Below are 12,172 nucleotides of genomic sequence, written 5' to 3' on the forward strand. Positions count from 1 at the left end.
TTCTAAAATCTTTGAGATAAAAGGAAGTTTTGAAATTGGCCTAATGTTAATGAGAATGGAGAAAGTGCTCCGAGCATGGCTGCTGTTAGTCTGTCAGATTACAATTCATGGCAGTAACAAATCAAATACAAGAAGCACTTGCTGTGATTTTATTGTTTTGCAGTGTTTGTTAGGAGCTGCCAGTCAGGGGACAAGGACCCCTGACTGTTTTATTTGTATAATGTATGTATATGTTTCAGATCATCAAACAAATGTATATTTTAACTCACTACTACTTAGTCTATTCTGCATTTACATTTAGACTTTGCCATGTTAAATTAAATGTGAGACTGTGAGTCATATTTTTATATTCTGTGCCTCATATTCGTGGATGAACTGAAACCGGAAGGTGGCTGTCAAGCTACCGTTAAAATTCAAAGAAGAAGAACTGATGACGTTTTATTCAAGCGACTGCACCGCGCGTTGTTTGGAGGAGTTACTGTGGTTTAATGTTAGCGCACTCTTACGGTCAAAGAAGTTGATTTTTCTGACTCTTCGGTCCACATACGCCGGCATGTTTAGCCCCCGCACCGCCCCGAGCTCCGGGCGCAGGCAGCAGGGCAGAAACACCGGGAGGAAATCCGTCTCGGGAGCTGCCGGCAGTTTGCTGTTCTCCCCGCGCAGGACGACACTGTCGGCGAGGTGAGAGAGAAATCTGCACATCGGTGTTTTAGCTGTGACCGCAGTATATACGTTACTAATCCAGCCGTGTACATTAGCCATCTTTATATTCTTCAGGTATGTGTGTGCTGTCATTACTATTAGTAAATGTGAAGTGAACTTTCAAAAACAGCTGCTGTTTGTTTTGACTCAATAATCCAAATTAGCCCATACTAATATGATGATAAATACATGATCTCGTTTGAGAGTTTGGATTCTGCCAATGCAAATGTGTCACACAACCCGTTATGTTTGCGTGAAAACCAGATAAGCCATCATCACACAGGTCGCAGGTTATGTGTTCAGAGATAAACCTGATCCCCGGTGGGAGGGAGGATGTTCAATAGTGTATCATTTACAAATTAAACAAAACACCCTGGTGACAGCTCGGCGTTAGGCTGTTTGGTGCTTAGAATTTGTCCAATTTGTCTTCTATGAAATGTTTGCACCAGGTCCACACCCACCCGTGCACAGAGCCATGCAGCTGCAGAAACAGTCAACTATGACGTGCAGACCTTTGGCTCATCTCTGCCTGTCAAAGTGATGGAAGCACTGACGATGGCTGAGGGTAAGAGGAGGCTCATCTTCACCTTTTTTGTTTGTTTGTTTTTTTTCCATTTTCTTTATAATATATTCCCGTTTTGTCTCTTGTCGACATCCATTGATTGTTGCAAAGGTTTGAAGCCATGTTGTTTTGTCCCTCCAGCTGATGACCAGATTTCCGTAAAGGTGAATGAGAATGGCTGGGCTTGGATGGTTTGTGGGGACAAGCTGATCATCTGGAAGATCTCCCAGACAGCAGTGGCCAAGGTAGGTACTGGACCCAGTCACAATATGCCAGTCCACAGGTTTAGTCATGTAGGGGTTAAGTTGTGAAGCTAGCACAGGTGTCTAACTGAAAATTGATAGATGATAATCACAGTCCCAACCAGAGGCCCTGGATAAACAGTCGGAGATATCACATGCTGCGTGCTTGCTCAACTGCATTTACATCTGGCAATTTTCATTGTACTGTGCATATGACAATAAATGCTTTGAATCTTGGATTTTGAATCGGTCTGTTGCAGCCATAACTAAAACATGGATACTTCACATTTTAAAATTCACAAAGTAAATGGTGTGTTTTCCTGCCTTCAGCTGTCTGTGTGCAAGGAACTGCTGCTGCCCAGCAGTGAGTACAATCACACAGCTGACCTCGTGGCCATGATGTCTTCCGGTCCCCTGGAGTTGGCTCCTGTTCAGTCCATCTCTATACTGGCGGTGGCTGCAGAAGGAACAGCTCGTTTCTGGCCCAGCCTGGCTCAGGAGGGCAACTACACAGAAACAGATGTGGACCTGGGAGACCTCTGCAACTTTGTTGTTGCTGTCAGAGTAAGAAGATCTACAAACATCTGATTTGTTTTGATGCTGTACATATATATATATATTCTTCCCTCTCTTCTCAGGGCAGGAGCTTTGTTTTGTCATCAATAAAGAATCAGCTGTTGAGAGTGAGTGCAGACTCCTCAGGAAAGCTGCAGTATCGAGCCATGCAGCAGGGTCAGGGCATGCTGTCTGGCATCGGGCGCAGGGTCTCCAGCCTGTTTGGCATCCTCTCTCCACCAGCCAATGACACAGTGAGTCATATGTATATGTTCTGCTGTATTTAGAGTCAGTCTGTGCAGTTGTACAGTTGTAACAATCTACAGTAAAGTACTGCAAAGAAACATAATAGTTAGCTTCTCATTTCTGTGTCTCCACCCTGACTCTGACTGTGTTTCCACTGCAGCTATACAGTGTGCTGTGGGAGGGTGGAACCAGCTGCCTGTACACACTGACTACATCCAGCCTGAGTAAATGGGAGGTGGATGACAGCTCGGAGCACCAGATCCTCAGCTGGGACATTCGCAAAGCTTTGAATGAGAGCATCATCGATGCTATCTGGGTTAGTACAAGGATACATAAAATCATATTTATAAATAATGGCGCATAAAGTTATTTATTTCCAGCATCAGCAGAGATAATGATAATGATAATGATAATAAGACAACAGTGGCTCGCTGGCTATTACCTATTGTGACAGATAAAGGGACCACCCTAGTGGTAGAGGTATTCTTTCACACATGCATAATGGAACTAGATGGCATTGATTTACACCAAAAAAAATTAAAGATGAAAATACAAGTCTCAAAGCAAGTCGCATACTGTTGCATGCCTGTATACTGTGGGTCATTAAGAGGTCTAGCACCCTGATTGTTGTGACACATTATTCAAATGAAATGATTTCTTTTCCATCAGGGCTCAGAGAGCAACTATGAGGAGATGAAGGAGGGGGTGAATGTGGCATACCTGGATATGAAGCTCAGCCAGTGAGTGTTATCATGTGTCAGACAGCGGCACTGTTCTCTCTGTTTGGTTTGACAAAATCCAAAATGTGTTGTTAATTCATTGTAGTTTTTTATTTGATTAAATTATTTGTTGTAGAGGGAATGTTTTGTTTGTATTTTCTGTGACTTTCACACCTTACTGCATCTGCTGTGTGTTTTCAGAGCTGGCCTGGTACTCTTGGCTGCAGCCTGGCACCCATCAGATACTCCCTGTCTGGCCTACTTCTGTCTGGTCACCTTGCAGGACAGTGGAGCCACCATCTCTGACTGCTTCACCGTGGAGATCACCAAGTACAACTGTCCTTTCCAAGTCAGTGCTTATCTTAGGGTAGAACAGTTCAAATTTGAGGCAGAGCTTTGTTAGCTGGATCTAATACTGTCTGTTGTGATGTCCTGTTTCCTCAGAGCGAGGAAGCCCTGCAGGCCACAAGACTGGTGTTGCCGCGTTTACCTGGATCCACGGCCTTCCTGTACAATGAGGAGCTGGTATTTGCTTGCTCAACAGGAACCAGCAGGGGAGGACTGCCTGATGAGAAAATCAGCTTTAACTCATCAGGTGCAAAGCAGCAATCCCACATTTTACTCCTCCATGTTGTTTTTGTTGAGGCTTAAGACAAGAGAAAAGTAATCTGTTTATCTTAATGTTCCATGCAGGTGATGGCGTACGTGGAGGAGGATGCTGTGCCAACCTGCCTGTGTTTTTCTCCCAGAACAGCGGGCTGCTGGCAGTGGTGGCCAGAGAGAGTGCGTCCATCTTGCCGGAGACCATGGAGGACTCACTCTGTTCCTCGCTGGCTGCAGCACCAGAGGTAAAGCTCAAACATCACCTGCTTTGTGACTGCTTTGGACAAAGACATAGAGTGCATAGTTTTTGGACGTCATATTGGTGCATTTTGAATTTTTTTTTTCTGTTTTAAGGTTTCAGCCATGGACACTCCCATCCGAGCAGAGCCTGTAGCTCAGGAAGACAAAACCAAACTCCTAAAGGCAGCTTTCCTGCAGTTCTGTCGGTATGCAATGAACTCTCTTAAGATAGTTGGCTCCTGATGTCAGCCAGCACTATTTAATTTAGCCTGTGTTATCAAATCAGTGTGGAGTGACAGATTCCTTCCTTTTTTTCCTTCCTTGCTTCCTTTTTACCCATTCTGTCCATAACACAAGTTAAAACTTCTTTCTCTCTCTTGTCAGCAATGACCTGGTGGGTGCTCAGACGGTCACAGAGGAACTCTTCCCCACTGATAGTGATGGAGAGGAAGTTGCTGAACTGGACAACATGGTGACTCAAATCAACCTGGACCTGGTGGATGATTACCCGGCCTCTGACCCCCGCTGGGCTGAGTCTGTCCCTGACGGTAAGAATGGCTGTGTAAAATCTTCATGGAATGGATGTCAAAAGTCAGTGTGTTTGAGTTTGAGCCATGAGTTGTTTTTACATTTTCTTTTCAGTTAGCTTGATACTTTTTTCTTTGTTTCTGTTGGTTCAGAGAGCGCTGGCTTTCCTCTTACCTCCCTCATCATCCTCCACCAGCTGGAGGACAAGATGAAGGCCCATGGCTGCTTCATGGACTTTCTGCACCAGGTGAGGACGCACACTCTTTGCACACCTATGTGAATGTGTAGTAGTTACACATGTATCCACTTTTTGAGGCATGCAGTCATCCTGTATAGTCTGAAAGTGTTTATTAAGAGACAGAAGGAAAAAACATCTGTGGAATCATCTCACCTTCTCTTGTCAGGTCGGTCTTCTAGACCGTCTCAGTCAGGTGACTGTGCGTTCATCTTCCATGGCAACACGTCTGCTGCTGTGTGAACACGCTGAGAAGCTGCAAGCCGCCATGGTGCTGAAGAACCACCACACCAAACATGCAGAACTAGTCAACCGGGCCATCACCGCTGCACTGCAGAAGAGTAACACATCTGTGCCCCCCAGCCTCACTGCTGCAGATGTCTTCTTCAGAGAGGTGTGTGTCTAATTGTGTTGTAAGCATTTGTGTAGTTGCATGGCTGTTGATGGTATTCATGCTACTCTCACAGGTGTCTCAGATCTCCTCAGTGTTTGATTGTCTGCTGGAGGAGGAGGAGCGAAGTCTGAAGGACAACCCGGTTGACTCTGTGCAGTGGGCCGAGGTGGTCCTCACAGTCAACAACATCATCAAGGTAAACATTAGTGGTTTCATTAATGCCACATGAGGAAACATCAAACATGAAAACTTGTACTGTGTGTGCAGGACACGCTTCAGGCTGCTGGTCAGTATAGAGAGACGAAGTCCTCCATGTACAGAGCTTCTGAGAATGCTACAGAGCCTGAATACATCCCATGGACAGGTAAACTAATAATCTACAAGAACCAAAGCATCTTTGATTCTCTTTGTGTTGTTCTTCCAACCTCATATAGTGCATGAAAATCGGGCCCAGAAGTGAACTGGAGCTGAACTGAGGAGAACTATATATGATAAATAGGGACTGTTTTGAAATTTGGATGATGCAGGGCTGCTCTGCTCATGTCCCAGATTAAAAGCCTGGAACTATAAGTTAGCACGCTATGGGCTCTTATTTAGTGTTTAAATATAACACTGAAAACAGATTTTAATTTAATGATGTGAAAATTATATTCATTACTAAAATTAGTTTTATTCAGGGCTGTTTCCCCTGACTCCTTCGGTGTGTTTCTGCATTGTGAACCTGAAGTTTTGAGCTTACTACTATCTTCCTTGTTTTTCTTGAGTACACACGGAGCACCTGGAACGAAAGCAATTTCCCCCTGGGATCAATAAAGTATTTCTGATTCTGATTCTGATTTCTGCCTCTAGCTTCAGGTGGTGTTGGCGGTGTTCGCACAATCATTGCACGACAGCACGAGATCATCCTGCGCTCAGTGTACCCGCATGCCGATTCAAAGCTGCGCAGTGACCTTAGTGAGCAGCTGGTGGCACTGTTGGACATCTACCTCGGAGGCTATGTGGCCCAGCTGACCTCCCTGCAGCAGCAGAGGGGTGCTGGGCCTCAACAGGAGCGCTACAACAGTTTGGAAATGGAGTACAGCCAGCGCCGCTCTGAGCTGCTGGCACCGCTCTGTAAGTGCAGGTCTAAACAGTACTCGGGCTCAGAAGGAATCTAATGAAATACAGTTCTAATCAGACATCAACACTGTGTTTCAGTGGAGCTGGGTCAGTACCAGTGGGTGGCCGCGCTGGCTGAGAAGTACTGTGACTTTGACATCTTAGTTCAGATGTGTGAGCAGACTGACAACCAGAGCCGACTTCAGCACTACATGACCAAGTTCGCCGACCAGGTACACTGTTACGCAAAGTCCCACTAAAGAATTCCTTCTTTATACTCTTTGTTTCATTTTATGTACTTTACTCACCGACTTTCCTCCTCGTGTTATTTCTCGTCGTAGAACTTTGCTGATTTCCTGTTTCGCTGGTACATGGAGAAGGGGAAGAGGGGGAAGCTGCTCTCCCAGCCAGCTGCTCAGCATCAGCAGCTGGCCAGCTTCCTACAGTCTCACCAACACCTCAGCTGGCTGCACCACATCCACATCCACAACTTCCAGAGTGTAAGACACTCGTTGACCTGATATATTCCCAAAACACCAACACTGTAAAAACAAGATGTCCTCAGATCGTTGTTTATAGGTGCTGTCTCTCTCATACACATCAAGCTTGTTTCCGGCTTCGGTAACAAACCACACCCACATCTGCTGCGCTCTTTTTTTTGTCAGCTTCCTTCCTTTTTACATCTCCTCTACAGCTGCTGCAGTGAGAACAGTTAATTTAGCTCACACCGTTTTCTTCTCTTGAACATGAACCTTCCTTCTTGCCTTCATCATCTTCCTTCCTTCCTTCCTTCCTTCCTTCCTTCCTTCCTGTTCATTCTGTGTATTCACACCTTTTACAGCTTCCTTCCTGTTTGTGGTGTCAATCAAACACTCAAAAGCTACAAGCAGCCACACACTCTGTGGAACAAACGCACATCCTTTTTTTTTAAACTGTAGCCCTACTTGTAAGCAGAAGTCAGCGTGCCAAAGTCTGACTTCGACATTTAACTTTACTGTCTAATTTACTGTGTAGTTTTCACTTAAACCAATTAACAGTGTTATTTTTTAGTACTCTAGACTTTTGTCTTTTAGCAATGCGTGTACAGAGCAGATGAATTGGTATATATCGGCTTACAGATTCAGATCTTTTTGGACTAATATTTGCCCATTATGTTAATAGCATTATAAATATTTCTGTAAAACATCTTTAACCCTGACCATTCATGGATGCTGCTCGTACATGCAGATAATGTGATGATGTGACTGACATGGTGTGTCTGCAGGCCCACCGGACTCTGTACAGCCAGGCCAACGTGGAGACGCGCTACTTTGTGAAGAAGAAGACACTGCTGGCTCTCAGTAAGCTGACGGCTCTGGCTTCCGACTGGCCAGCGGATGAGATTACCAAACATGTTGATGGTAAAAATACTTAACTTGGTCATCACTTAGTGCTTTAAATTTAAGAAGGTCCTCTGTGTGATGAGATGTGTTCTAATCAAATGAGGAAATGCTTTTTAGACTTTATTATTTACAGCATGTTAGCTTGTTCTTCCCTCTGACTTCTACCAAAGCAGCATGATAACATAACATATCGAAATGTCTTGCTAAACAAAAACAAACCTCAAATATCCCAAATCACCATGGTCATTTGAGGTACAGCATATATATATCAACATATGTGTTGAAGATGACAATTTTAGCTCATAGTTCATCAGATCAAATCAACAGCCATCAGATGAAAAACACTTAAACCTGCCATGTGTCTCCCCAATCAGACATCGTGGAGCAGGAGCGCTTCCTGCTGCATCAGGAAACTCTGCCTCGACAGCTCTTGGAGGAGAAACAGCAGAACCCTGACACCATGCCTCTGCTCAGCGCTCACAACCTCATACAGGTGACAACACACACAGACACCTCACCCCAGAGGAGGCGCAGGTCTGTTAGTCCCTATTTACATCTGGTGTTAATATGAAATCTGAATCCACATTGGGTAAAAGGAAAAGCATGGACCCACCTGGAACAAAATGTTGATGTGAGGACAGGGTTTGATATTATGATGTAGTTTTTGCCACTTTTAACCCCTTTATTCAAAGAAGAAAATCCGATTCCTCGTCTGATATTTCTGCAGCAGTCAAAATGTCACATCTTCCTTGTAGTTGTACATCTGCGACGACAACAGGCGAGCCAATGAGTACGACTTCAAAAAGGCTCTGGATCTTCTGGAGTACATTGACGAGGTCACTTCCTCATTTTATTAAGCACTGATCCATGTGACCTTTGAGTTCGGAGTCTTATGTGGATTTTGTGTGTTGGTGTTGCAGGAGGACTCTGTGGACATCGATGCACTCAAGTGTGAAATCTTTGGCAAGGTACTCAGGAGAGATGAGTAAGTATCTCTTGTGTTTTTATTTATCTAGCCTCTCAACTGGGAGGCTGAACATTTGTAAATCAAATTTTTTTATGTACTCATTAGAGGTTGATACACAGTTCAATGTGATGTCTGACTATTGACTGTTTGATGTACTCATAACATGTAACATAGCATCAAAGGAGAAGACATTTCCCTCAGGACATCTAGAAATATGGTGTAAATACATTACAAATTGTCCAAATTGTCCAAATTTGTCTAGTAATTAAAAAATAGCGCTTAATTATGTTAATCTAAAAGATTTCAATGAATGTCCCCTCTGTGGGACTAATAAAGGATTATACATTAAAATTAATTAATTCAAATGAATCAATGTTATGTTCAGAGTGTGCCGATGCTGCCCCCTAGTGGCCAATACAAAAAAGACACAAATCTCATCATTGCAGATTTTAATTTGTATGTTTTCTTCTGATGTTGGTGCTGAAAAACAAAAGGTACACTGAGACATGGACTGAACTTTTGTCAGGCTTGCGGATGTGTTACTTGTTAATCTTAGCTGAGCTAATCTTATCTTTGCTGCTGTGTGCTCCTCAGCTGGTCCACTGCTGACGGGAATGACGACCCTCTGGAAGCAGCCAAGGACAGCATCTTTGTCAAGATCCTCCTCAAGCTCATACAAGAAGGTAGCATCCATGAAGGAACATTTCCAACACTAATTCTCCATTTGTCAAAAATGATCGTTGTATTAAGTATATTTTTCTTCAGGTGTTGCTCTGCAGACGTACCTGCCCGACGTCAAAGACCTGCTGGAGCTGGATGAGCTGAGCAGTTTGAAGTCAAAGCCTTATTTTGAATTTGTCCTTCGAGCTAATTATGAACATTACCTTCAAGCCCAGATGTGATGACTGCCATGTGATCCCTCCCGCTGTAAACTACCACACTTCAGGTTTCCTTTACACTCAAATAATTCTCAAGAAATGTTTTGAATTGTGCTCTTTTCTAAATAAATGTGTTTGTATTTCTGTACCCAGACTGATATTTTTACAAAAACATGGACTGTATTTTCAAAGCGAAGCAACTATTTACATTTAGCATACACTTACAGTTCTGCTCAAAAGTGCTGCTCATGCAGCAAGACAACAACCTGGTTCTACACAGCCCATTTTTGGGTCACATTTAAAGAGAGCTATAGTACATTCTCAAGGGTTCACCAAACTTTGAGCAGTACAGTTTAGTTTTACTGTCAGGAAAATAAAACATGTCATCCTTGTTGTGTGTTGTAGATTAATGTTTCTCTGCTGGAACTTGGAACCAGTGACTTAGAACGTGACAGACGCTGAGTCTGAAAGGTAGCGGCTCCAGGAGCTGTCCTGCATTACTCAGGACTTCCTCCTGTTGGGTGATGAAGGACAGATGTTGGTTATAAATAGAGCCGGGCTCCTCGGCTGAATGCCACCCTGACAGGGATCCTCTGCAGTGATCCACTTTTAAGACCTCAGAAGTTGTAGAAGGCATTCAGGGTCCACTTGTCCTAAAAATAGGGAAAGCAGGTTACGGACAGCAGCTGTACATGATGGTAATGTTCTGCTGGAAAGCATAAAGAATATTTATGCTTAATAACCTTAAACATCACAACCAATGGGTTAGACTGAAACAATATAAACCATTGGACGTATGAACAAAACTCTTCATTAGACACAATGAAATGAGATTTAGGGAAATTGTACTCTTTATAATCTACTTTACTTTACCTTAAAGTGGCAAACTATTCAGCAGATGATGCTTTCAGTATCGCCATTTATTTCACCTCCTTTTCTTACTGTCACTTTTTCAGGATATTTCCTTTAATATTTCACAGCCAGTTATCACTACTAGATCAACTCCTTAACTCTTCAGCTTCCACCCACTTTTCAACTCTTCAGCACTTCTGCTCCAACTCTTTAGCTCATCCTGCCTCCTCAGCTTCTGTAGTGTAAGCGTTTTATATGTAACTACACTGATTTTCACAGACGGATACATTGACTGTGATGGTAGGAGGGTTTTATGACTGGACAATTAAAATGTGAGTGGCATGTTAAAGTGGCATATTAATCATACAGAACACTGGGATGTATTTTTCTGAGTAGCGCCTGTAAGAGGGAAGGCATTTTGTCAACAAATGTTTGAGTGACGTCCTCCTCCCCCTGTGGATTCATAACTACAGTCTTGTGTCATAGTCTCAGGTCATCATCCATTTAAACCTGCTGAATCCTGACACCTCTGTGGGGCTCAGTGAGCAGTTGGATAAACACAGCTGGGCCTGTTCGTTCAGGTTTTGTCCCTGAGAGGATTTTTGTCTCAGTCTGCAGCTGTCTGAAGTGTTGGAGGTCCTGAACCTCTTGTTTTACAGACTGTGTGTCAGCTGCTGTCTGAGGAATACGACCTCTGAACAAACCTGAAGAAATCTCAGGGTGTCAAATCCTTCATCTTTTCTGTTTCAGGAAACAGGCCGGCAACCAGCAACACTGATGTTTTGTAATTAATCAAAACTAGACCTTAATGTACGTTTGATGAAATCTTCAAATTGACCTAAAATGCTGCACAGGATCAATACACAGAGCAAATATTCAGTAAGACCCTTCACCCTCATGAGATTAAGACTCATGACTTTTTATTTTTTATTGATCTGTGTGTCCTTCAGCTCCTGTCAGTGCTTGAACTTCCACTGGTTGGGTTTTCTTTGAATGAATGAATAGACTTTTAACAAATCCATGTAATTTTAAAAGCGAATATCCCTTTGAGGGGTTTATCCTAAATGATAAAACTTCAATCAGCCCTTCTGCTTCCACAGTATATTCAGTTTGTCTTTAGTATGATGACCTTCATAAAAATGAAAGTGATGAATCAAGGCCAGCTTTGACTCAGTGGACTCCACACCCGGCGGTAACAGCCCCGCGTGGCTCTGGTCTCGCTCCATACACGGGCTCGTGCGCTCCGCCGTGGCCTCGCGGGGGCTTCCTCTCCATTTATGGCGCGGCTGGCGCGCGAGCCTCAGTGTGCATGCATGGAGCGACCCTCGCGCGCGACCAAATATGGACGAGGGACCGGCTGAATTCCTGTGGAATACTTTGACATTCCAAGCGGCTGCTGAGGAAAAACCTGCCGGGCGGTTTGGAGCAGAAGCTGTATATAAGGAGCCCGGGGGCCGCTGCCTGTCACCCCGTCAACTGGAACCAGCAGCGGATTAAGGTTATCACTGGCAACCGGAGACAAGCACAGGTAAGCGGCTTGAAGAGCAGGCTGGCCGGTGGGTGGAGGGACGGTTTGTGTAGCTGGTTTTAATGGAGTCCGTGTTGTTTGGTTAACAGTAAAACAGATGGAGTGTAATCTCCTCTAAGTGGTTAAGTGATGTGAGCTGGCAGTGAACCGGAGCCTGTTTCAGTTCAACTTCAGGGGTTAGAAGAAGCAGCTTCTGTTGTGACAGGCAGCGGAAAGGGTCCTGTCCCGTAGCCAGACATGCTGCGTTCACATACCGCCGGAAACTCTGCTTTCATACTGTTACACCGAAATGTATTCAGAGTGATAGAAAAAGCCGCTTATATCTTATACATGGTCGAACTGCTCGAAATCAGCTTTTAATGTTAAAATTTTATTAATTCAACAAGAGTGAAGTTATGATTTCAGAGTTTTGGGGGGTATGTGAAGGCATCATTACACTAA

The 12,172-nt window shown here is 43.9% G+C and overlaps 2 protein-coding genes across 2 annotated transcripts in view; both read left to right on the forward strand.

Annotated features, from left to right (window-relative positions):
- The first annotated feature begins 441 nt into the window (after nt 1–441).
- On the forward strand, nt 442–9,499 carry nup133 (nucleoporin 133). The gene is made up of 25 exons (XM_028410209.1): nt 442–681; nt 1,152–1,267; nt 1,406–1,509; nt 1,837–2,070; nt 2,145–2,315; nt 2,468–2,623; nt 2,977–3,047; nt 3,228–3,375; nt 3,471–3,621; nt 3,720–3,874; nt 3,984–4,075; nt 4,254–4,417; nt 4,550–4,644; nt 4,802–5,026; nt 5,100–5,222; nt 5,294–5,390; nt 5,876–6,139; nt 6,224–6,357; nt 6,466–6,624; nt 7,389–7,524; nt 7,881–7,999; nt 8,262–8,342; nt 8,427–8,491; nt 9,068–9,156; nt 9,239–9,499. The coding sequence occupies exons 1-25, from the start codon at nt 554–556 to the stop codon at nt 9,373–9,375; spliced, it is 3,414 nt and encodes a 1,137-aa protein (XP_028266010.1). The 5' UTR covers nt 442–553; the 3' UTR covers nt 9,376–9,499.
- Nucleotides 9,500–11,579: 2,080 nt separating this feature from the next.
- The window catches only part of acta1a (actin alpha 1, skeletal muscle a), a 3,250-nt gene continuing 2,657 nt past the window's right edge, over nt 11,580–12,172 (forward strand). Inside the window, exon 1 of the mRNA XM_028411533.1 lies at nt 11,580–11,731. The gene's annotated coding sequence lies outside the window, so the exon portion shown is untranslated. The remainder of the gene's footprint in view (nt 11,732–12,172) is intronic.

The sequence above is a fragment of the Parambassis ranga genome, chromosome 1 (assembly GCF_900634625.1).
Source record: "Parambassis ranga chromosome 1, fParRan2.1, whole genome shotgun sequence".
In the NCBI taxonomy this organism is placed as follows: domain Eukaryota; kingdom Metazoa; phylum Chordata; class Actinopteri; family Ambassidae; genus Parambassis; species Parambassis ranga.